Genomic DNA, 27,607 nt, shown 5'->3' with positions numbered 1-27,607 from the left:
TTGGAAAACGCTTAAATTATTTTCAATGGACATAGAAGGATTTTAATGAAATGTCTGACAAATAAATGAAATTTACCATACACCCTTATTTGCCTAAAAAAATCACCTTTCTCTTTTGGGCTCATCTACGGTAAGAAAGCTATGAGTTCAAATATTTATTTTTATATTTTATACATTAAATAAACTCTGCATCTCTACCAAAGTTACTCATCATTGCATACAGCAGCTTTGAGAACAGGCAGGTAGGTAAAATGTAATTTTGCATTCCCTTATACCTAAACAAGGATTTACCCTTGCAGTTTGGAGACAGCCCCACTGCAAGGGAAGTTTTTTTAATGCATAGAAAACTAACACTTAAATTCACTAATCTACAAAAAATATTTACATATTAATCAAAATGGCAGGCTCATCAGGAGGTTTACAGAAAATGTATAGTATTTGAGTTACTATTTAAAAGAGATTCCATGGAGTGAAAATGGTATAATTCTGCTATAAGCAGAGAGTAAGCATAATCAGAGCTTTATGTTTGTAAGAATTGGAAATTAGCACTAGCTGTATTTGTAAATTTCCCTCTGGAATCACAAGCATGTGATCTCAGATAACCAGATTAGTTAAAGAAAGATGTAGGGGGGTCAGGTGCACTACAGCAAGCTTGGAGGGAACAGAGCAGGTAGGTGGAATGCTCTTTACCCTTGTCAATGTGTTCTTTTTAAGTACTGTAGAGTACCTTTATATCAAGTTCAACAACTCTTCTGAAAACTTTGGTGAAACTGCTGCCTTTATGCTGGTGTAATATAAACTGAAAATAAATATATCCAATATGCTTCACAATACCTGCTTTTTTAACCACAAATCTAAATTCTAATTACAATAATAAAATGCAGAAAATTTATTTTTCTCCAGTACTGAGGGTACTCAATCCAGTAATCTGTTTTCCTTGCTGTGGATTGATAGATTTGGAGCTTGTGTGAATAAGCTAAAGAAAAATGACTATCCTTTTTCAGTCTTGGTAACCAACCAAATATCCAATGAAGCATTCAAGCCCAATTGAACTTAAAATTTAAAATTAGCACAAGTACATTGCAGGTTTATCAAAAAGATATTCAGTGTCTTACAATTTCTTCTAGAATAGCCACAGTATAAAAGTCTGTCATTTGTATAAATATTGGGGATCCTGCTCTCTGTTGGGAAGATATGATCTCTTTGCAAAGATTAGACAGGCACCATGCTTAGTCAGACCTACGGCTTTGCATTTTTACTTAAGGTAAAGGTAATACTTCCAGCTATGGTAAAGGTAATACTTCCAGCTATTTGGAGAGTTCTGACAGGGGGCATATCAGACCTCTTAAGTGAGATCAATGCTTTAAACAGGCAGCAAAGGTCTCACTGTGTAGCAGCTGGCACGGGACAGGCTTCTCTACTTGTTTTGATCCACCTTGAATGTATTTAGCTGATATACCTAGCTTTAACCGAACGAGTCATTTTGTGCTTATCTTCCCACTATATTCATAAAGTAAATTTATTATCTATTGTTGGAATTCGGACACACTGGCTCTTTATTCTGTTTTAGAATCACGCGGTTTTATTAGTAGTTGTACAAAACACTCCAATAGTTCACGCTGCACAACATAGAGACATGGGACAGTAAAGGTGGAGACGTTAAACCCAGCAGCATGCAGAGCCACAGCACTATTGTTGGGGCAAGAGTCCTTACAGGAGCACTTAATGCATACCACTGCTTTCCCCCTCCTATAGAGGGAGCAGTGCTGAAAGAGACACCTATCTTTCATCATACTCACTCATTTACATACAGACATACATCAGATAAATATAGTATTGAGTACCTCATCTAAAATTTGAGAAAATAAATTCGTTCTTCTGATTTGTTGTCCAGCCATGGATTTCAACTTTTGACAGCCTGTTCATAGATTTTAGATGAGTTGTTTTTTTTATTCCCTGCTACACCATGTTTTTGTTTGGTTTCTTCAACCATTGTCCATAATGTGGTACAATAATGACCAGGGGTCATTGACTTTGGTTTATATTATTTGTATGAAATAGAGACAGGTTTGAATAACAGAGATTTAGCAGATGTTGCACTGATGGACTTATGAAATAAATAACAGATTGCAGCTGTCTTCATTAATCTATAGCAATCCACGTACATAACCGTAGCATTAATAGCTTTTATACATTTAACATTAATTATATTTAGATAAGGGTTCCTTTTAGAACACCCAAAGCTTCGCAGAAAAGTTCATATAACTCTTTTTCCTCTTTTGAAACCTTGAGAATGCTTTCAGAACAATATGTTGAAAACATAAAATATTCCCGTCTCCCATGTATTTGTATTGCAAGTCGAGTGTTAAAGATGATGTGTCCAAAGATATGCCAACTTTGTTTAAACTGTCTTCTGCATCCACTTACTGACAAGTGGTGACACATAATTAATTACATACATGCACACAGATGGTTCACCTTACTCCTGTGTAGTATTTGGCCCCGGTGTAGTCCCCATGCCCCATCTTTTGCCAAGATACCAAATTAAAGGAACATGGAGTTATCCATGATTTCCAGGATGAAATATCTGATAACCAGTATGACAAGATACCGCAGATCAAAAAAAGTCCTCATTTCTGGCTCCCTACAATGGAAGCCTTAATGTTTGCTCATATCGAAATGAAGGAAAAAGCTGCTGTTTGACCTCTCCTTTGCTGGATGAGTAACTAGCATCATTGTATGTACTAGCCATCCCTAACAGAAAACCGGTAAGACGTGTTGAAGGTTAATGATAAGGGAAAAATTAACATGGAGTAACACATCAGTCTTGCAGGCTAAGGGTTACTGGAGCAATACTCTGAAAGGTTCTGGCAAGGAAAGGGTTCATGATATTTTTTTGCAAGTCTAATTTCTCAGTCAGGGTAGATGATGAAACCAGAGAAGGTACTGTACTTATTAGTGTTCCCACCATGTACTTTGCCTCCATCCAGCTTTACGTATACTTCATCCCCCACATCCAGATGCAGTATGACGCTGTTACTGGCATAGTCATAGTTCTGATCTGCATCCTGAGCAATGGCGCTAGCTCGAACCTGCAAGGGTAAGAAAAAAATGGTCAAAATCTGAAAAATAAGCCATCAATTTTTTCCAATATACACTAACAAGAAATGTGTTCCAATAAATTATTTTTACTCTGGAAGTAAACCAGTTTGGGAATGCAAAAAGTCAACACCTCAATGATTAGTGAGCATAAATTTATTAGAATATGGATATCACTATCACCACACTTCATCTACATTCTGAGAGTAGTTAAAAAAAGCAGACTGCTGTGTGGAACAAGTGATGCCCCCGGAGTTCTCGTAAGACTCTCTGTGACTGAAGAAGAGACAGGCCATAAACCTTAGGAATTTATGTTTCCCCCCATTGATTTATTTGATTGGGCCCTTACTTGCCCTGGAACCATGAGGTGAATGAAGGTGAATGATGCATTATTGCTTCCTGAATAAATGTGCAGTCAGGTGTGGACCGACGTAAAGGCAGAAGATGCAATCACCATGGACAATCCGGTGGGTGAATAGTATAGCTGGGACAGGAGCCCCTCCTTCATTTGTATCTCTTTGTTGTGTCCTGAACTGTGCAGGACTGAGCTGCCAAACTGTCAGCTAATTCTTACACTGAGAGATCACAGCACTCCCTGGATAAGCATAAAGTACTCAACCCTGCTGTCAGTGTGACAGCCACCAATTCTGTATCGGTCGGTAGGCTCTGATGAGTCCAAGGAGTAATGGGATGGTTGCAATGCTTTTTAAACACTGGGGAGCTAATTTGTGACAATATTTAGCAGGTGCCAACTACCTTAACCCTGATAATTAGGTTGAGAAATAGAAAGACCTATATGGATAGAAAATAACAATTACTACGGTGTGGTGCACACAATGTTGCAAATTGAATCTTCCTGATTGGATACAAACGCTTTCCAGTTCTTAACCACCCCACAAACAGATAAACCCTTGACAAACAGATAAATACGTTACACAGATTTGTAGTTCTCCTAGTTTATGCATTCACAATAGAGCTCTACCATCATAACATACAATAAAGACATCCTCACATTAAAACACAAATCTCTGCCTGCACTTAGTCCAACACCTCCTATTTAAGGGAATTTTGGTCTTTATTTTATTCCCTGGCAATGGTATTTTGAGTGTAGCATAGAAATCTTGTCATTTAACATCACATAATAGTGAAAGTGTAGCGCCCTCAGGGTACATCTGACAAAGTGTCATAACACTCTTCCTTATGCAGCCTTTGCTGTATGTTCAATATTTTATACAAATCAGTGGACATTTTATAATGAGCATATACAGATCTAAAATTTTTCTACCTAAAAAATGATGATATGAATTATGTGCTAAAACCGCTTTGTAGTTGGACCTAAATGCATTAAATAGATCCTTTTTTTCATTTGTGTAGTCTGCAGTTGCCTGGAGCAAGTCCAGTCCTGTCGTATACATCAATAAAGTCACTGTGAGTTTTTCTCTCTTTTGTTATACACTGTAGGCTTGATTCATAAAATCTTACCAGAGGAATAATTTTTTCTGTTTATTAATGTCATGCAAAAAGCAGAAAACATATTTGTGCAGGGGATTTTTCCAGTTTTATTCATGTAGGGATATTGAGGATGAGAAGAATACATAAAAATCACATCACCACCTCCAAATACTCAAACACAGCAAGAAGCACATCTGGGAAAAATGCACAGATACCAGATTGTAAGGATTGTTCAGGACTGTCTACTTATCTATCTTCAAATAATTCTTTATGATGAACAGTTTTTACCTAAAGTGGAACTAAAGTTCCACTTTACAAAAAAAATGATCAGGCAGGTGGTTATTGCAGAAAGATACAGGTGATGTCCCTTTTGCAATGACCCATACTTCCTGCTTAATTGTGTGGGGAAATATGAAAAAGCTGCATATGAACTTTGGTTGCCAGTGAAGTGCAGAAATCCTGGTTTCCTTTGCATGTGCCGGAGAATAATGAACTTCCGTTTGCCTGTGTCAACCCAGCATGGCCAATCGTGATGGCTGGAGATCCTTTCTGGGAGGAAGAATAAAGGAAGATAGTGGCGCCCTGTGATTGGACACGGATATATGAGTTGCATGGGTTTAGTTCCACTTTAGGGGTCAGTTTACCTAAACTTGGTTTCTGGTAAATTAAAGCCAGAATTAATATGGAACCAGGCACATTTTAATATCTATTAATTATTGAGTTTAACATAAAAAGTACGAAGAAGAAAAGTGATGAACAGAATGCTTGTTTATGCGCCAAATGTGCTATACAGCTTAAATCATGTGTCTACATGTGGAGGGGCAGGACAGTCACAGAAGGTAGGTGTGAACAAATTTAGGACTTCAATCTATTACTGGGAAACTAATACGAAATAAAGGTCTTATGTATATGTAAAGAGATACACACTGAGATTTGGAATTTAATATATTTAGTTGTAAAAGTACTACCTATAATTTACACTATTCATCATGTTTGAGTTAGGAATATGCCTTGTTTTATTTAGGGTTTATTTGGTTCCTAGTTTTGCACCCCTACTTTAGCTATTACAAAAGGTTCTCATTTTGTATTTTATATTATGGATAATGCAGCTGGTGGTGCTTGAACATGCGTAGGTGAGGGATAGGATATGGAGATCTCATATTTGGAATATTCAATACATATAAGAAGCTAGGGGCTAGGGGCGAGAGAGAGAGAACTGCAGTATGCGTGCACCATTCTGTAGACAAGTCAGTGTGACAAATGTAATGTCATAGCAGTCACAGGGAAATGTAAACCAAACTGTCACTGTGCTAAACTTTAACTCCTAATTGCAAACAAATGGGCTTATACAACTAGGGAAAACAGCAGATATAAATGGAGCAGAGCTGTCATATAATATATTAATTATCAGTGCATTAGAGTTTGCCAACTGTAGCCTAATGACTGTCTGATGGTAATCACTGACACAATTAATTAAAGTGTGTATATATTTTACGTGAAAGACAAATACATGTGTTAAATAATAATTAAAGAGAGAAATTAACTATATTTTTTGCTAAAGTGATAAACATTACATTGCAAAACATTCACATTGATTGTAACAAATGAATGCTTCTTGTACATGGTCTGACTAGGATGACATCCAAGAGATGCATCCTTTTCTAAACCTTTTTTTTTTTTGCATAGAATGCAGTAAACACCACAAACCAGATGAATAAATACAAGCAGTAGCAGCTAAATAAACACACAAACACATATACATATTAATCATATACTGGCAGCAATTAATGACGGGTGTGGATAATTGTTGTTTAGCAAGTTTTTTTTCATTCACAGTTATTTTGACCTCCTAAATATATACCTAATTTCTGCAAATAAGACTGATTATCAGGACATTTTATACTGTGAATTAATTGGTTACAAAAAAAATCTTAAAATTGCGGATTTAACTTAAAATCTCTTAGCATTATTATACAGATGGTGAATTTCCTACAGGAACCTTACACTAAAGACATATGACTGCCTATGATATAATTCAATGGCATTGCATAAAGTCCTATAGGCTCAATCAACATACCAATGCAAAAAAAACAATGATCAAATAAAGAATGAAGGGACCTATAGGAGCTTATCATTTAAATGTTTTCTTAGGGCAGATTAGTTAAATAAAAAGGATTGTTGGATTGGCTCTTGTGGGTTACTGCACTGTATACTTAATAAAGTGACCCTGTCACTAAAACTTCAAGAAAGTAATTTTCTCTCCTGCTGCTCACATTGATTTTTCTTTGCAAGGAGCTCTAATTTTTTTAACAACAATCTTCCTAATAGATTGTATGTGCATTTAACATATTTCAGTTATTTTATTTACCTTTCTAATAGCCATAACACTGCTGCTAGTCACAGACAACTTGGGAGTTCATTTTACCTTGTCAGCTACATAAAAAGCTAAGTAGGGAGGTGAGAGAAGGAGTTCGTAATAATCAGGCATTCCCAGAAAAAACGAGGTCAAAATTAATTTTCCAGCAAGTTTGGATGTACATAGTTTAAGAAATATGATTATGGAAAAGAAAAATGGTGCAAGAAAGTAATTAAAACACTGGATCTTTTTCTGTGCTTTTACCTGCAATAAAGTTAGTGAAATAACAAGTTTAGGTGATTGGTACTTTAAATCATAGCAGCTTAAATTCCAGCCAAGTTGTAAAGGACTATTTAACTTTACAAACATCAAAATTTTGATTGGCGTTTGAAACTGACGTGAACTAACTTGTGGTCCCCGATAGGGAGCCACAAGTCAGTTTAGCGGGAAAGGCAATCAAGTCAGTTCTGCATAGGGGTCAATGTTGGCTGCACCAGCTGCTGAACTTCATCTACTAATGCTATCCACCAAACATAGTTAGTATTCTAAAATTAGAATTTGGATTTAACTTAAATAATTCTGTTATCGACTTCAAATAGAATCTGGATAACATTTCTCATGTTTACTTAGTTTGTTCACATTTATGTGTTTATTTCCTGTGCATTTACTGCATAACTTTATCATAACTTCTGCATCCTGTATCATCAATACTCTTTACACATTTCCAGTAGGTTTAAATTGGATTGGTGGCTTTCTGCAGAGAAGACTCAGAGGAGCATATATTGGGTGTGTCTGTCCGTCATCACAAACTCTTTTTTAATTTTCTCTAAATTGTGTATTTAAAACAGGAACAATTTTATTAGCTGTAAAGCCTTGAGGACCAAGATCCGCACACATCCATTTTAGTATTTCTCCTACAGACATCAGTAAATAAAGGAAGGGTGTGGTTTATAAAAACATTAGATAGCCCTGTTGTAAATGCATTGTAGATTTTCAATATTTTTATTCATTTTCATTTAAGACAACAATATACAAATTCATCTTTAGTACACAAAAGTAAAGGAAAAGCAAGGAAAGCAAAAGGAAAGCACCTTGACAAATTCAGTAATATCCAATCATTACCAGATATCCATCAATTATTATTAACACCCTTACTATTCCTATTCTTCTTTTAAAACTGCCCTTATCCATTTGTATTTTATAATATTCAATTTTATCTCTTACTTTAAACCTTCCTAAAAAGGGAGAGGAGCAAAAAAGAAAAAAAAATGCATTTTAAATGGGTAATCTATCTTTTTTATTCTCTCACAAAATCTAGTTTTGGCTGCTATACTCAACCTAGAACCAACACTGTAACCAAAAGACTTACCTATCAACTGATGTTGTTTTGCTCTTTTTCTGGATTACATGACTCCCAGCAATGTATAGCTATTTTCTAAAGGTTCAGGGGGTCAAAGCTCTGCCCCCAACACTCCGCACTTACAAGAGAACTCTGCAGAGAATGGCACCATACTCATGAAGTGGCACAACTCTCTGCAGCATTTACAATCTGCCCATCTCCAGAGGAAGAAGACAGGGAAGAAAACTTGTGATTTCATAGGACTGGACTAAAGACATATGGTAAATGGTATGTCAGAAAATGTATGTATTGTAATTGTTTGTAATGCCGAAAACTACTTTTTAACAACAACATGTAAAATCTTACTTGAGATTTTAGTAATTGGGATTACTTAAACCATAAACATAAAAAAGCGTAGAACCCCTTATTAAGTGGCAATCTATAAGAGAGATGACTATGCTATTTATTATCTATTTCAGTGTATCCACACAAATTCCTTGGCAGAGAAAAAAGACAGTGAGAATGCTTGATTATGTTAGGTGGGCCTTAATTTTATTGAATAATTTCTTCATTAAATAAGCTGAAGGCATTAGAGAGCTTTTCCTTTGTTACACGACTTCTTTGCTGTTTTTAATATGCACATACTGATTTTCCCAGAGTCTATCTTTCAGAGTACGTCTTCAGGGATGAGCCCAGAACTGAACCCCTAACCTGGTCTACATGCAGACTTGATTCATTTAAACGAGGGGGACTCCTGCTACTGACCCTCCTATCCTTTCCCTGGACAGCGAGGGCACGTTGCTATGGAAACCAGACACCTGGGACTTTTACGGTGTGTGCCCCGCCAGATGGTCAGGTGAGAGTTTGATGGGCTGCACTGTGTCTGGATGACAGCAGCACCTCTATATCAGCTCCCACCGCATGCCTCCTCTCCACAGCTTCCTCACTACTTTCTTTGTTCCCTCCATTCATTATAAAACAAAGCCATTTCTCAGCATAAAATAGTTTATAAGTACAGTAATGGTAGATGTGACATGCTCTACAAAAATGTTGCTTTAAAAGGAAATGCTTATTACTATGATCTTAAAGGGGATAAGCTTGTGCAAGTAGAGCAAGTGTTGTAGCAAGTGGAGTTCTAAGGAACAAGTTGGACTATGTAGAGAATTAAGTATCTGTTTAGTTGTTATGGGCAACAATTTTATATTCTAGTTGTATACATAACAGTGGAGGTCATAATAAGACAAGAGGTCATATAACATCAGCTATACATTGAAAGTATACGGAATCAGGTTAATTAGACTGCCAACCTATTCTATGCTGTACACACAATGTAGAATATGCTGGCAATAATGCGGAACTCCGGCAAGATAGCAAAAGGAACATTATTGCAGCTTTAAATCTTTATTACATCATTACAAGCATTCTTATAAATACAAATAGTGTAGGAAACTTTATTTGACTTCATGACATTTCTGACTTCCACAGAAAAGCTCAGATTCAGAGAGGAAAAAGCAGCACAAGGAGCCATTCTGGTGTGATGCAGTGCGTATATGCTAACATGGAGTATGCCGATAAGAGACAAGATGGCTAGTTTGGGAAAACAGCTCACATATATGCATTTCAGTTTTGGATTAGGATGTTCAACTTTAAAGTACACATTGCATAACCCCTCCTTCTATTTTTTGGTATAATCAAGCAGTGGACTTATTCTTCTAGTAGTAGAAAAATCTACCAACAGTAGAATTATCCTACTTTGTAAAAATTCAACTTGATTCTACTGGAATTCCACCTGAAAGTCCTCTGCATTGGAGAGTAGAAACTCCATACATCAGGTACAGCATGCAGCTGTGCATGGTATATGAAGGTACACCAAGCACACTTACCCTTAAGCTTAGGGTTAAACCAGCAGTGAGGACAGAGGTACAGCCAAGTGTGGCAACTATGCTCCAATGTCAGGAGCAGTGCAGCTTTCTTCACACCCCCTCACAGGAAGCTGTATTAAGTAGTCTTTGCTGGCAGGCTCAATGAACATTAGTGAGCCTTTGCAGAGAGACTACGAGAAAACTGTATTAGTATTGGCTGCAGCACTTTCTTTTTTATTTAGGTGATCAAAGTTCTACTTCTAAACACAATTTTAATCATTTACAACCTGGAAATATATCTAAATTTTAAATGCTTCAGTAAAATCATCTGGTTTACTCTAATTATTAATCTGGTTCCTATGTAGATCACTGTTTTACACAGATGGCTTCTGATTTGGTCAATACAATGACCTCCTAGGGACTAAACATTTAGAAGCCAATTCACATAGAAGCTAATGGGTTTTCAAAGGATGAGCAAAGGTTACAATTAGGATAGTATCTGGAATGTAAAGAAAGAGGACAGGTTGTGGAGAGCCTTTAGGGTTAGGTGTGCACACTATACACTGAAAAAGAATTTGGTGCAATTCATTCTTTATGATGGAACTTTAAATATACCACTAAGAATTTTATAAAAAAAAAAAAATAAAAGTGATATTTAGGGTGCCAAACAGAACAATGCATCTCAAAAATCAGGTATATTTGGCAAATCCTTTTACAAATAGGCAAGCCTCATATCAGGTGCACAAGCAACGCTACTACAAGTGGGCTCCCAGAAGCCTTTTTGGTAAATTAACATAAAAAGTTGGATTTGTCTCAGGACAGCCAAATGAATGAAAATCGCTCCAAATCTAGTTCCGTCCAAAATCCAAATCTAATTCTGTCTAAAATCTCAAAGCAGGATTTACAGAAGTATGCTTTGACAGTGACATACTACTGAAAATCATGAATAGAATAGAACAATGGGTTGTTAAAAAAGTGCTTTACAGAACCAGAATGTCCGGAACTGTTGCAAACCCTAAGAGAGGAGAAGCAGAGTGTCATTGTGCCAGCAATTAAGGAGCTGTGTGAAGAAGTGGCTTTTTTAATAAAAACAAAGAATTTAACCAGTGCATCACTCATGTCAGGGAACAGAGTCCTAATTCCAAATGGACAGGCCCAAAATGCTATATCCTTTATACAGTATATACAACTCATTATTTACTAAGTAATAAAGTTCTATCTGATAATGATCAGGAACCTGTCTAGTATGGCTACAGCATGAAAGGGTGGAAAGGTAGGTGAAGGCCCCAGAACTACTAACTAAAAAGAGGTTTAGCTTTTACTTGAAAATACTTGAACTCCATCAATAACACATTTTAAGAACAGTGTATAAGAATGTGTCCTATTGATACTGCACCCAGGGTGCCTGCATTACTCTTTCTCTGCAGTTCCAGAAGAATGCTGAATGTGTGGAACAGAAAGGACACAATGCTTAGTATATTCTTCTGGGCCTCTGGCTCAATTTAATTTTTAGGACACTGTGAGGGATATTGCTCAGAGGTTCACAAATGACTTCATTCCCTTCTTATTAAATCACAGTCATTTTCTACTATTTTCACAGTCTCCTAATCATGAGTCGTAATTCAGTGCTTGGTGGAAATGTCAATTGGCCCCAACCATCTGGTTAAAGAGAGTGAATGAGATCATGCTCATGGAAATTCTCACTTTCAGTCTACATGGTACCAGAGAAAAATGTCATTATGGGCTCTCCAAAATATGAGCCACCTGAACCCTACCTCTTAAGACAATTATATACTACCCAACCTAAATTCATTATTTGATTACTATGTATCTTGATCAGATCTGTTGGAGAATGGTCTGCTTAGTTAGTGGTTCCAATTGTGTTTGCTTCTTTGTGACAAACACAGTTTGTATGTTTTTAACCTTTGATTTTGTTATATTTTACAAATAAAGAATGTTTTTAAAAATACCTGAACTGCACTTTTGGTACACATTCACCTTTTCTCACATATAGCATTTTGCTGCTGATCATAGATTTTCAAAAAAATTAGCAGTCTAAAATACCAGATACAACTATTTAATGTACAGCGCTGCGTAATATGTTGGCGCTATATAAATCCTGTTTAATAATAATAATAATAATAATACAACTAGCAAAGAGGACAGTATGAGGACATACCTTTTCCTGGCAGCCTGATCCTTTTCAGTTCAGACTCCTACCATCCACATAATAAAGAGGCCCACATAATGTTCAGTAAATATAATGCTGCAAAAAGCTATCAGAGGCTGCAGACATGCAACATGTTACATGAGTCTGCTAGAAATGCTATTACAGCCCCTTTACAAATCAATGCCTCCACATTTGTGCTCCCTATAATCCACTTTAAAATTATTGCTTCCATGTTTGATATTCTTTTAACTACTAGATTGCAGACTAAAGATTATTTTTCCTTTACTGACCGAGTAAAATATTATTTCAGGAAAACAAACATTACTGTCTGCCAGGGCTCCAATGACTACCCAGAAAGTGCCAATTGCCTGCAGGCTTGGCACCAAAGGTTTAGGCAATATGTTTGATGCAATGAAAATGTCACTAAAAAATTTAGAGTTTCACATTTATTCCATTTTAATTGTATATAGGTTTTCTTTTCTGTAAAACTAGACCATTTACATACATAAAAAAGAGAATTACTAAATTGTGATTTACTAATTGCTTCTATTTGTTATGTGGATAGCTGTTACCTCCAAATGTCCCCTTATTTTTTTGCAATTTGAGCTTCTTTATTGACAGGAGGATAGTTTCAGGAGTTGGAACCTAAAGTTCACTTTTATAGGAATCCTGGTGAATTCAGGGTAAAGGGCAGTGTAGATAACCTTCCCATATTCTTATTATACTATGCTGTCCATTAACATTTGTAGCTCTTTCTGTCCTGCTTTGATCGGGCAAAGTAAAGGAATCTTTATTACTGGTGTGAAGTTAGGGGGGATTAGATCTTTGCAGCAAGTCCTCAATGAAGTTTGTATCACTGAACAGTCTCTTTAGTTCAAAAACAAAATAGCTTTCTTCAGCAACAAAAACATATATTCAGCTTGCATCAGCTGGCAGAGTCCTCAGCGTCCATGGAACACTCCTTTAAAGTATTTAGCAAGGTCCCATAGTCCATTAAGTAGATCAAAACAGACCCAGCATCAACAGCTTTTGCTGTTAAAGTGCTAAAAAAAGCTTCCTAGCTTCAGGCACAAACACAGGCTTGGGTACAACCTACAATTTCCACTTCCTCTGCCTCTGATAGCACACATTCAATTTGCTACAGCGAAACCACTGGGTGTACCAAAGGTGAAATGGGAAAGCCCACCCAATACCTTCCTTCCAATTCCAGGGTCCAGATTAAACCATAGCAATCCCTTGCAGAGTTGCTCTCTTTCCTTTCTGACTCTTTCCCCAGCATTCACTCATGTGCTAAATAATGGAGAAATATATCTCCCGTCCAGCACCCATCCCTGCAGTCCTGCAAATTAGTCATATAACTTATAGTTTAGGAATTAATGCATGAAGCGAAAAATCAGGAGGTACCATTTTTAGTGTAAAAGGTACACTCGGTATCTAAAGCTTCTTCTTTAACACTTTTGGCAATTTTTCTTCAGGGGATAGTAAACCTTACTATAGTATGCCAATCTTTACTTTACATATGTGAATAGGAGATGCAGTGAATGTGAGCACTATATAGATATACTATAAGGTGCTTTAGGTACACACTGTTCTTGCACTTAGCATTAGCACAAAAATATTAAAGACAATACTGAAAACCTCAAAATATCGCCCAGTGAAAGAAAAGACCATTTTTGGGGGAAGCAGTGCATCAAAAAAGAAAATACTGCTACAAAGAAACAACAGGTAAAAAGTAACTGCTGACCTCATATTACCCAAAAAATAAAACAAGGACACCCCTGTCCTCAAATGGAACAACAAGAAAGAAAAATAAGCAAATGTGATGAGTGCCCATAGAACTATCAGAAGTATATTTTCCTGTCTCTAATTTCACTATTTGCAGGCTATCAGCTTTCTCTATAGATATACTTTTCTACTTGCAGCCTCCAATCCACTGACACTACTGATGCTCTGTTCCCCTACCGCCCTAATATCCGACAGACATAGGTAGATATTTTACTTTACTTTATTAGCAAACTGCCGATCTTCCTCTATGAACCACTCCACAAAGTGCCATTTTAGGGCAAGTTGCAGGAAATATTACTGACAGCAGGAGGTAGGTATGAAGTGTTAATTACAGTTACCTCCATGCTGTCATTTCAGAGATACGGCATTCTGATTTTTGTGTCTGGAGTGTCTGGTTTGTGTGCCCTCCTTTACATCCCTGCTAGTTTATAAATGATATTACTTGCAGCAAATGGCGGCCCCATGGGTGTCTATTGCTGCTGTTATCCATTCATAAAATAGCAGGGACAATGTGAAAGGATCCTTATTGTCAGTATGAAAAGGCCGGGCTCTCTCTACTAGTGTTTCCAGTACTGTATTTATACATCTCCATTCCACCTATTGGTACGATATACAAAGGATCTTCCTTAGTGTTTGTACAACAATTGTATATAAACATCACTATTCCACCAACATGTACAAGTTATAAATGCATGAAGCGAAAAATCAGGAGGTACCATTTTTAGTGTAAAAGGTACACTCGGTATCTAAAGCTTCTTCTTTAACACTTTTGACCTATTGTTGTTTAACTCATCTCTTTAGATGATTCATTCTAGTTTTCCAAGTTTTGCAGTTTGCCTTTAATTGACCTGACTTTTTGCACACCAAACATTTGTGTGTTTTCTTATTGCTTACTACTAATATTGCAGTTGTAGGTTCTCAGTGCAGATTCTGCTAGCATTTTTTGTAAGGTTTGTACATTCTGTTTTTTGCTATATATTTATTCACAGTACATGAGGACTGTTGTTGAACCTATGTCTGTATAAACTGCATGCTAACATCTCTTCTGTAAATAGAGAAACAATGAATACAGTCATCTTTACTTACATTGAATCCACCCACACACTGCAGGTGCATCCAACAGAAGGTAAATACCGTAGTGTATACTGCACGTTCATTTTCATTTTAATTGATTATCTCAAAAATAACCTAAATAGAGTCCAAATGAAACACTGCAATGCTAAATAAGTGCCAATGGCAGCGTGCATTAAGCCTAATGTAATTGTTATATCTTTGGTTTTTATGTTGCCTGTGAACTGTAATGTAGTTTAAAAAAGATCTGCACACTTCAAAAAAGGCTTAAAGAAAACCTGCATGATTTACTTCTAAACGTATTAGTTCTTTGGCTGCCATGTTAGCTCTCTGAGGTAAGAGGGAAGACGTGAGAACAGGAGTAAGGATGGGAAAATCTGTCCGGGTTTAATTTGGCAAGGTAAAACTTGGTAAATCTGAACTTAATGGGAAATTTAAGTGAATATTACCAGTAGACTCTGCCTATTTTAGAGATAATTAACCAATTACTGTCAAAAAAGGCACGGGAAGCTGGCCGCTGCCATGGGGGACATATTCCAATGTACAAATATACTGTACAGAGGGAAAAAGGTCTTTTCATTTGACTTCCATGGTAAAACATTGAAAATACATAAACCCCTTCAATAACATGCTTCAGGGATGTCTTACAACTGTATGTGGTGCTACAAAACACTACAATTTGCACAAACAGTTTTAGCGACAACATTTGCTGTTTGTGGAATTGATTTTTTCTTTTTATGGTTATGGTTTATAGTTTCGCCTTTACAATAGGCTTGGCTTACATACAGCAGCAGCACCCAGCCTGTTTCATTTTAGTTTAAAAATAGAGCTTTTAATTCAGGTAGTTTAGTAGCAGCACATAGTTTTTTTAATAAATGGTAATAGGCCCACTTTGGCTGGCAGATAGAAAATAACCAGTAGCTCACTGAGGCTGTCCCCATTACAGGTGTGTAAAATTATCCAGCAGTAGGACTTTTTTAGCAGGGATATATTAAAGAAAAAAATATAGTATTACTACAAGAAGTAAGGGAACACAGATGACACAGCAATGTTTAATTGACCATTAGCCCATTGATTTTAAAACGCAAGGCTAAAAAAGCTAAATTTACTAAAATTAAAGAATACAGGCTGGGTTTTACTATAAGAATGAATATTCTGTATCAGATACAGAAGTGTAATATTGGCCAGCAGCAGGACAAATTTTTTCAGGGGATAGTAAACCTTACTATAGTATGCCAATCTTTACTTTACATATGTGAATAGGAGATGCAGTGAATGTGAGCACTATATAGATATACTTAATAATAATAATAATAATCATCCTCCATTCCTTGTGCTATGTGTTGTACAGCTCCATGGAAGATGATGGTGCTATATAAATCATGATTATTATTATTTTTATAAGAAGGAGAAGAAAGAGGGGGTCTTACTTTATTGAACTGACCATTTAAATGTCTTACATCCTCTGCAAATAAGCTAGTTCTGAAAATAGGAGCTATTGCTCTGTTTATGTTTTTTCTGGTTTCATTTTTAAATTCTTTTACCATTTAATTCATTTTCCCCACTGTGAAAACAAAATAAGGAAAATGTGTCACAAGTTAAAGTGAATCTGTATTCCAGACTTTGTTTAGTTTATGATTGAATGGGGAAAGGTTAAAACCTCTGTCAGGTCTTACTGCTATCTGAGACTCCTCACTCCATTATCGGTATCTTCACCTGGTTCCAGGTTTGGAGTCTTCAACCATCTTCATTGGCCATTATGGTCATTATGGAATGACTTAACATGTGCATGGGAGTGCATTCATTCCCAGCATTCATTGCACAGAAATGCACATGCACAGCTCAGTGTACATTATAGAAAATATTGCAAACAGGCAGGTAGGTTTGTTTTATTGCAGAAGAGATATGTTTTGTCCCTTCAGCAATAAAAAACATGCCTGCTCGAAATTTTCAATTTTTACATTTAATTCAGTTTTTGCTTCATCCTTACTTCTGTTCGTGATGATATTAGAGAATCATCCTGTCCTGGTGAGACCTTTTTACCAGACATGAAATGTAGGGACCTCTCCAATGAAGCCTCCAACTGCAGTAAAACATGACAAGAGTTCTAATCCTTCCCCAATCCATCTAAACCTAAGAAAACAATAAGTATAGATACGCTTTAAGTACAAGACAGGTCAGATAACTATTCAGCTAAATAAAGAATTATTCTGTTTATCTGGCAGGGTATTGTAGTACAGAATTCATAGAAAATAGTTAAAATACACATATATTAAATATTAAAATACACATATGACATATGATATGATAGTTAATGATTTAATAACCACATTTTTGCATGAAATGATAAACGTTCATATATATTTGTGGGTTAGCATTAATTCTATTTAACCACAGCCATGCTCTATTATATATATAGAGAGGGTGATACCACTATTTACTGTCTGTATTTCCTGTATCTGCTCCCTATTTCTAGAAGTCTTACAGGACTCTGGGCCTTCGCTTACTGGTCAGGTTGTCCCTCTGCTCCCTCCTTTTAGTGGTTACTGAGCTGTCAGTCTGAGGTGACAGAGTAAAAATATCTCTAGTATAATTTAAAAGATACAAGACAATTTAGGAGTATATTTAACTAAAATGCACACCTGAGCCTAAATTTGTATTCTGCACATAGTAATTCAATACATGTGAGAACACATTCCCACTTTTATCTGTATCAAACTTAAGCAAAATACTGTTAAAGTTTTTAAAAAGAAATATGTATCTTTCCTAAATATGTAAACTTACTAACGTGATAAAAAATATAAAATCCCCAAATAAACTTTACGTTTTAATTACATTTGTTGTGTCATTAAAAAAATATATGTAACTCTGATTATAAAAGTAACATCAAGAAAAACATAAATTCAGTTAATCGAATATTAGTATTCATGATGACATTCTATTCTTTCATGGAAGAATGTAAACCAACCATAGATTGCACATAGCTAACTGCATAGTTAAGCTTTATAACACAAGCCATGCACCATTGTGTGTGTCCAGCCTGGCCTTGTGAGCTTTGCAAAGTTGTCTTGGTTTTGTCTCTAGAAAAGTTCACTGATGGGTGTTGTACAGATACAAGTGTGTAGCCTCTCTGTGCAATGCAGGTGTGTTCAGTTTGCATAAATGCATTTGATTATTAGTAATTATTTGTCTGTGTGTAAACACAATTTATTTTTATTGAAATAATGCATTTTTGTATGTGTTTTAGTTGTAATGACTAAATGTTTCAGTTTTATTTTATTCTGCAATACCTCAAGTCTTGTAAAGCCCTGTACTAGAAATGATTCCCATTACACCTCACTGGTAATTAATTCCATTTATTAAGCTACTGTCTGTCCATACAGCAGGCCGAAGTTTCACATGGTATAGTACATAGTAGTATAGTACATACACATGGGTTCAGTTTCATGTAAGATTGATTTTGCTGGCTGGAAGAATGAACAATGGTTACCCTGATGGCACCTGAACCCACCTTAAGCAAATGAGGCTACATCCACATAAATGTATTTTAGTATACTGCAGTACAATTCCTGCCTGCTGCTATTTTTGTGTAGTTTCCAGCTAAGCACCTCATTCCTTGGGATGTTACAATGGCATGCATTGTACTGGAACTAGGCTGCATGAAAATGGGATGTGAATTTGCATCCTTTAGCTCCTGGTGACTAGGTGCAGGCCCTCCCAGTCTTAGCTTGGTCTCTTATATACAAGGGAATTATGGGAATTTAAGATAAAGCCAATGTCATGTAAATATACTAGCAATAAAACTATTCATTTTAAGGAACAAATAACCAATCCAAATAAATATTTGCCTGTTGTTGGTAAATTATATACTTGGTATTATGTTTTCTATATTCATGTATTTAAAATGTATCTCCTGCAGTATGAAATCTCAACAATAATTGTATCAGTGTGTAGAATTCAGGTTTTTACCCTTTAACCCCTGACATTATAGCTCCATGACAGAATAATTCTAGTTGCATGAAATAAGAGATTTCCCCAGACTAGCAGTAATTGGTCATCAAGTTGTAGCACCTTCTGCCTCCAGGGCAGATTTGACATCTATACAGCAGTTTTGTCTGAAGCCACACTGTAGATGGTGAATCTGCTTTTAGGCTGGATTCTAATGTAAGAGATCCATTCATCCCGGAGTGTGTTCCTGACACAGACCCAGAATGCCAGAGACAGATCATAGGTATTCTCTTATACAAAATATAGGAGATTGATTTCTTAGTGTATTCCTGACACAGAACCAGAATGCCAGAGACAGACCAGATAGGTATTCTGTTATCTGAAATATACATGCCGTGCATATAACAAGCTGTGCCAGCTGCTGGAAGAGTCATACTATGCCTAGATATGAGGCCTAGGACAAAACAAATACTCTGTAAAATTATATCTATCTATAAATAAATATATACATAAATATATATATCTCAAAAGATTCCTAGTGAAAATTTACTTATCTGTGCAGATAGATAGATAGATAGAAATTAGATAGATCAATAACAGAATAATGGATTATTAGATTGATGGATAGATAGATAGATTGATAAATAAATAAATAAATAAATATAAATATATTAGATAGACCAAAACCAGATTAATGGATAGATAGATAGATAGATAGATAGATAGATAGATAGATAGATAGAATGATAAATAAATAGATATAAAGATAGTAGATAGATCAATAACAGATTAATAGATTATTAGATAGATAACAGATTGATGGACAGATAGAATGATAAATAAATATATATAAAGATATTTGATAGATTAATACCAGATTATTAGATTTATAGATGGATAACTGATAGATAGTCCAATAGATTGATAGATGAATAAGCAGACAGACGTATGTAGATGGATGGATAGATAGATAGATAGATAGATAGATAGATAGATAGATAGATAGATAGACAGATATATGTAGATGCATATAGATAGATAGATAGATAGACAGACAGACAGATGTATGTAGATGGATAGATAGAAGTGTCGTATTGTCTGTCTTTTATAACTGATCACAATAAGAGAATTGCTACTTTTGATATACTTTTCTGATAGGTGTGAGCCTGTAGTAAGTATATTAGCTCTCTGCTGTCTTATCTCTGATCAGGTACAATAATATAGCAATTCTCCTCTAATAAAGAATATTCTTATTCCCAGGGCCCTGTGCTGGGTGCTGACCCCTCTCCTTTGTCTCTCCAGGCAGTGTACACGATGCACACACGGATATATATCGGTCGATCTGGGTGCTGCAGTTGTTTTGCAGAGATACTCGTGTGACTTTTGCAGGCATACAATGTGTCTTGTCCTTCTTTTGTCACCGGTGCCCCCTGTGCCTTGATGAATGGTCCCTGGGATGGCTCTTCCCCCCTCCCCCGCGGTTCTCCACCTGCACAGCTGACCCCTCCGCCAGCATCAGCAGCAGCGCTCTTTAACCCTCTCCTCCCCGGACCACCGCCAAGCCAGGCTCTTCCATCATCACCGTGTGCACTGTCCCTTGAAGTGACCACACATTCGCTTAAATTAGATAATGATAACTGTTCACTACAACTTGAATGTGTAATCACACAAAGGGTGAGGAAATCTTCATTTATAAATAGATATTGAGCGGTTCTATTGTTAGTTTAGGCTTCCCAGGTTATAAAATAAATAAGACTTACTAGGGTCTGTCCTGCCTTGTTATCATGGGACTTTTCATTTATATTAACGCTGCAGCTGAGCCACTTGCCATGTGCAGACTTTTGTCTGATTTACCAGTTAGATGTTATATATAGAAAGGGTCTTGCAACCAATAAGTTGCACTGTTCATGTTCTACCATTAACCCTAACAAAGGCAGATTTTCAGTTTACCATTGCTGATCTTTATTCAAATGCTAGTTCCCTGGCTGTCTCATGGCCATGTGTATCTGCCTTATCCATATAGAAATCAACTCAATGCATTTTACAAGAGTTTTTGCAGCTTACTTGCCATAAAATAAAAATAAAGGCTGACATTAAAGAACATGCCAATAATCTGGCTGTCATGCACCTGTATGCATTCACCTAGAATAACTTTCAAGACTTCTGGGATTTCTCCAATTGTGTAATTTAAATTCCTTTCTGGGCAGTGACTTAAAATATTGAAGAATGAGGATGAGGATACAGCCAGTGAAATGGCATTTTTAGAATATGATTAACAGCTAAAAAAAACTCCTATTTCCATCCTGACTTGTTCACAAAGCATGTACATTAGATGAAGACAATACAAAATTTAATGGCATTATTTACAATAAAAAATATTTTCTAATAGTTCTAATTTATTTTTTTTCAGTCCCCTTGCTCTCAGATAAAATGAGCTGCACCCCTGATATCAGGTAGGACACAAACCTCCCAGACACTGCTAATATTGGCTTAGTACTGCAGACATAAAAAAGAACTTTGTTATCCTGGAGGATCAGTGAGGAGGATATAGATCACTGCCTCTGCTCCCTATAAAATATTCACCAGCTCAAACTGCACGACAAACATCTCTCTTTAATCTGTGTTGATGCTCCTGTGCTACACAACATGTCATTCATTTTACACACACTGCGCAGCCCTGTCACTTAAATCAAGGCTCCCCTCCTGTCCCTGCCACCATAGGGACAGCTATAGTTAAAGGTGATCCCTCCACTATAGGGAACACTGCAGGGGCACTTCTATTGGCAGCCAGCACCATATCAGCCCTATTGTTCCCAAGATCAGCACCAACCAAAATCTGGACAGCAACCTTCAACAAATAACCAAAGCAAAGAGATGCCACTTAATGAGCATCCAGGGACAGGCAGCAGCTGTTCCACCCTCCCTAATGTCATACATCTAATTCCAGCCATCAAATGAGCAACACATAGTGACACATGTTACCCCTCCATCCAGGGGATGTCATCATGTCAGGGTGTGTAATACAGTGCGAATAAGACCATTCATATTACCTGCACAATAGATGGGGTGATACTATTAGATAAAGACACATATCATATATTAGGGGTATACTCCAGGGATTTAGAGTTATATCAATGAGTTATGATAAATAAACATTCTTGTATGCTGCTATACAATACTGATACTATTACTACTAATAATAATACACAATGTGTACATGACCAATTTATAAAAAACTGGAGAAAAAAAAAGTATAACTATGTCGCATCTTTAAAAAAAAAACAGTTCATATAGGCAATGAATCTGATTATTAAGTAAAGAAAGAAGTGAGGAATAACTTTAAATATCTGCTAATGTTCACATGAATTAATCAGCTTAGATAATTGGAGTGAAGCTTCACTAAGTATGTAGTTCATAATGTTATGAACTCCTTTAGTAATTCAGCCTGACTTTTGTTTCAATATATTGGTTCCGATTTCTAGAAATCATTCCAAGTTGTATAAAGTAATTGTGTGTGTATTAAATCAGAGCTGGTTCCAGGTCTAAAGACAAGACCTGGCTCTAATAATGACAGGTCCACCATTGAGCAGTCCCCTAGGTCCCTGTCCATGGTACTTATATATTAACTCTCCATTCACCTGTATTAGCTGCACATCACATCTGGTACATTTTACTTCTTCATTCGTTTGTCCTGAACCACAGGAACTTATTAGATTCGGAACTAACCTGTTGTACCCCTTTCATTCTCCATTATCATAGCACCATTCAGACAACTTGAATTATTTCATCATAATTACCAATATTTTTATATACCTGGTGCTGTCCATTTTAAAAAATCATACCAAGGTGTATTATGTTTTCTTTAAACGAATATAAATATCTAGGGGTTCAAGCATGATGTCTACAGGACAATAAAATAAATGTATAAAAGGAGACTTCCAGCAATCACTATACACTTGTATTAGCTCTCCCGATGCGATATAATTGGAGGAAGACAATTTCTAGGGAATTCTCTACTAGACAGAAATACATAAATTACTGCAAATCAGTTGATGCTTTTGTTGTGACCTTTACAGATCAGAGGAAAACCACAAAGCCGAAACGAAAGATTCTAAAGATTCTAATACCGGCATTTATATATTGCTAAAATGTAAAGTACAACTCATGCAATTCACATAATTCATAGTTATTAAATAAATTTTGTTATATATATATATATATATATATAATTATTCCTCTTGTTGTATTATTTAAACATCACAAACTATTCTTTAAACTATTCTTTAATCATTTCCCCCCAGACCACAAGTATATGAGTAGAGGATTTTAGCTGTGCACCTGTTGAGGACCCTGTTTTATTACAGATTTCTTTATATAAATGCCTATCCAATTTAGATAATTTACCTTAACCTGGCACAATGTATTTGCAGAGGGGAGTGCCAGTATAGCGCACCTACAATACCAGCATCTGTAAAGCAGATAATTAATTTATACTTTAACTTTCCTATATTCATCTTATATGTATGTACTGAGCCAACTAGACTATTACTACATGTCATGAGATAGAAGAAGACCTGGGGTGACCCTGCCTGCCAAGCTGGTCTTGTACCTGCTGCATTCATTAGACTGGCACGGTGTAGCCCGGGTACCTGTAGAGCTGTCTGAATATATAATGGTTACAAGCTGAACACTGTGATATTCATACAGGGGGTAAAGTCACACTTTATATTCAGCACTAAGATCATGTTGGCAGCTGGCACAGGTAAATTAGGTGGTCTGGATTTCTGAGGGGTTAAGCAGAAATTAGTGACCCATTTTAGGTTACCTGTGAGTTTTTCATCAGGTCTGCCCACATGCTGGTCCCATCCCCACCTCTCATCAGCACGTGGTAAGCGAAGAAGTAGATGCCAGGCAGGGGACAGGTGAACTTGCCGGTGGAGGGCTCATAGTAGTTCCCAACATTAGTCACCACATCATCAAAGCGCAGAACTTCATACCCCTCGTGTGGTTTCCTCAGCCCAGCATAGAAGGCGATTTTGGGGCTGTAATAAGAAGATACATAACCCCCAGGGCCAGGACCTGGGGGTCCAGGTGGTCCCGGTCTGCCCGGTTCTCCCGGAGGCCCCGGTGGACCCTGTGGCCCAAGTGGTCCTGGTAATCCTCTGAGTCCCGATTTTCCCTTTTTGCCCTGCTCATCCTTGGAGCCTTGCAGGTGGGGTGGAGGAGAGATCAGGGCATAGTCTTGGCTTGATTCAGCAGAGGAGGCTCCAGTCTGGGGAGTGTAGGGATCACACACCATCCTGCAGCTGCCCAACATCTCATAATGGGTACTTGTCTTGGAGCTGCTGACCAGCAAAGGAATGGCTATTAGTAAGATGAGAACCATGGCCACCCCTATGGCAGCTCCAATCACTCTCTTGCGCCGACTCAACCTGGACGCTGCCAGGGCTAGGAAATCTTCTTCACTTTTGGAAGTAATGGTGAAAACTTATTAAAAGCAATTCCAGGAGAGAAATGGGAAGCAAAGGTAATGGAAGCTTGTTGTAGGCGTCCAACCCCAATGGGTCTTCCTTTGGTTGGATGAGTCCCTACTTCTCCAAGTTCAGTATGTCCCTGGTTGTGTTCAGGCAGTGCAAACTTGCTCCTGCTTAATGGAGTATTTGTCTTTGCCAGTCTAGACTGCAGATGTATTGCCCCAGGGTTCCTTTCTTCATGCCAGTTCACATGGGCATGATGTGTGCATCACCTCCTAGCATCTGTGATCAGATCCAAGCGATAAGGGAGGTCTGGGGAGGTAAAGATGTGTGAACTGTCTTTAAGAAAATCAGAGCGACCTCTGCTGCCATGAGGAGGAGGAGAAGCTGAGAGCTGCCTGCAGGCACAGTGTCTGATCCCATCCCATCCTCTGCAAACCAGCTCTATCCTCATTTACATGAGAAAAAGGCAGATTGGCATAGACAGGGTACCTTTCAGGGCAAGGAGGAGGGGAGACTGTCTCATCTAATGCCATATAACAAGCAAAGCCACTGTATGATACCACTAGCATTTATCTCTACTTGGTTCCCACAGCCTGGATTTCAGCTTATGGCTTTTGCTTTCCTGTCCACCTTTGTTTGGTTTTTTGTCTAGTACCTGTTTGCAGAAAGGTAGCAGACTGCAAGTCTAAAGCAATATTTAGGACTGTGTTTTATATGCTCGGCTGCTATCATTCCAATGCAATTAAGTACTTTCTCTTTTTCTCTCCTTTTTCTCTATGTAGAGATTGATTAAGCTCTGACAAATCCAGCAAGAATCACCTAGGGGTGCAGCAAAAGATCATAAACCCCATCTCATTCTAGCCCAGGCTGCAATTAATCAATTAAAATGCCTGATCAGGACAGAAATATATTCAGGGCTGCATACAGTTCACAGGACCTTATTTATTCCCCTATGGGAATAGTTATCTGCTGTATCCTACAAGATGGCACATATATTTGTGTATGTGCATATTTCATTACTGTCTGCTTTATGCAAAGGGGCCCTGCTGTAAAATAGATCTCAACAGAAGGTCAGTTTAAATGATAAATACACTATCACATTCACCCCCCCCCCCCATAAAATATCACATTTGTATCTTCTTCTGATACCTGATATTTACATGGCTTCTATACAAAAGGGAGAATCAGTTAATTTAGCCAGTTCTTGAGCCATGACTGAATTTCCTACACATGCCATATTCTACAAATCATACACATGCACTCATTGGGGATTGCTGGGATTTATAGAATTAAATATGTTGCCCTGGGTCTATCTATATTAGATAATACTTGACTCACAAAGGCTGCTGGAAAAGTGTTTCCTTATCAGACATCACTGTACATCACTAATGCATTGCCTTTTATAGCAAATTCTTGGAGCTTCTTGGAGGTTCTCAACTATATATAATTTTATATTATCCCAATTCTTGAAATAATAATTCTACCAACATAGATCATTATGTAGCCAGACAGTTGTGCACAGGTTAATCTCTGGTTTTTGGATTGCTGGTTTGTTAGTGGTTATTTATACATAATATTAAGGTTCTTTATTCTTTAATATTTCCTGCAAGTTCAGCCACATTTTATAACATTTAACCAGCTGACCCAGACATCACCCCTTACCTGGTGTGCACTCTCTATTCATTTGCAAATGCATGCACACAGGAAAAAAGCCACTCTACTAAGTGACATTTACAAATCATGTCTTTACAGAAATACCTTATTTTTGCATCTTTTTTTCCATTTTATATTTTGCACATCAGGAAATAATATAATTGAAATCAATGCAGAGTATTTTAAAGATCATATATAATGACCAAAGAAGAAATAAAGAAGAAATGGATGTGGAAGTGGTAAACTGTAACAATGTTTTATGAATGTAATAACAGTATACAATTTGTAATAACTGATGCCATGCATAGTTACATAGTTACATAGTAGGTTAGGTTGAAAAAAAGACATAAGTCCATCAGGTTCAACCACTGGGGAAATAAACATACCCCAGATATAAAACCCTATAAGACATAGTTGATCCAGAGGAAGGCAAAAAACCTCAGTACAACTTGCTTCAACAGGGGAAAAATTCCTTCCTGATTTCATGAGGGAATCAGATGTTCCCTGGATCAACAGTCTCTGCTATCTTTGCTTTAAATCCTTAATACTCATGCGAAAAAAAATATAAAAAGGAAAAAATGTTGAATTGTGAATATAAGGAATTCAGTAACACTGTGTCCTTGTCTGTATAATAAACTGTATATGTTAGGTCAATCACCATGATTGGGGGGAGTCACAGGTCCCACTGGTTGAGCAAGTTCACAAAAAAACAAACAAACAAACTGAATACAGATGATTTTTGTGGATATTACAAAGTAAATATTGGTACAGTGGAGGCAATGGGAATACTTTTTCTAAGTTGGCATTCACTTTTCCTCGTTATACCCCAAATATTCAGATTTTATATTCACAAAACACCATGGAAATAATGGGATACAAGTAAGATTGAAAAGTCCCACACTGTATTAAAGTCTTTATGTTTTTGCAGAGATTCGATGTTCTGTATTTGTTTTATATTGGCCATATTGGTCACATTCTTAGGTATGTGAGTCTTGCACCTAGTCCTTGGTCAATCATTCCTAGTAAGGAGAATCAATTAAGCAGGTTCAAGCATCTGTCCTTATTAATGTTGTTCTTCTCTGTGAGAAGTGATGTTGGCAGCATCTGCAGAGAATCCTCCTCTTCCACCTTGTCCACTCTCCATTGACTAAACATAAACATTCAGCTGAACTGAACATTTGTATTAGGGGAGTGCAACCAAATCATGCTGCCATGATCCAAATGGTCTATTAAGGACGGAACGTTGCTGTTCTTGTTCAGGCAACATTTAAGTTAAATGATTACTAGACTGTAAGCTCTTCGGGGCAGGGTTCTCTCTTCCTGTATCACTGTCTGTATTAGTCTGTCATTTGCAATTCTTATTTAATGTACAGCACTGCGTAATATGTTGGCGCT

General features: G+C 36.9%; 1 protein-coding gene across 1 annotated transcript; it reads right to left on the bottom strand.

Annotated features, from left to right (window-relative positions):
* Positions 1–1,581: 1,581 nt before the first annotated feature.
* Positions 1,582–24,886, bottom strand: C1QL4 (complement C1q like 4). The gene is made up of 2 exons (XM_072398461.1): positions 23,908–24,886; positions 1,582–3,092 (listed from the first exon to the last, which is right to left on the bottom strand). The coding sequence occupies exons 1-2, from the start codon at positions 24,466–24,468 to the stop codon at positions 2,913–2,915; spliced, it is 741 nt and encodes a 246-aa protein (XP_072254562.1). The 5' UTR covers positions 24,469–24,886; the 3' UTR covers positions 1,582–2,912.
* Between the last annotated feature and the right edge of the window lie 2,721 nt (positions 24,887–27,607).

This window comes from Pyxicephalus adspersus, chromosome 1, assembly GCF_032062135.1.
Source record: "Pyxicephalus adspersus chromosome 1, UCB_Pads_2.0, whole genome shotgun sequence".
Classification (NCBI taxonomy): domain Eukaryota; kingdom Metazoa; phylum Chordata; class Amphibia; order Anura; family Pyxicephalidae; genus Pyxicephalus; species Pyxicephalus adspersus.
The sequence above is the reverse complement of the archived record's forward strand: the minus strand, read 5'-3'. Positions and strand labels throughout refer to the sequence as shown.

Excerpts from the sequence above, each read along its gene's own strand:
- C1QL4 (XM_072398461.1), bottom strand. The coding sequence starts at position 24,468 with ATGGTTCTCATCTTACTAATAGCCATTCCTTTGCTGGTCAGCAGCTCC. Across the intron at positions 3,093-23,907 it reads ACCTGATGAAAAACTCACAG|GTTCGAGCTAGCGCCATTGC; the intron begins GTAACCTAAAAT and ends TTACCCTTGCAG.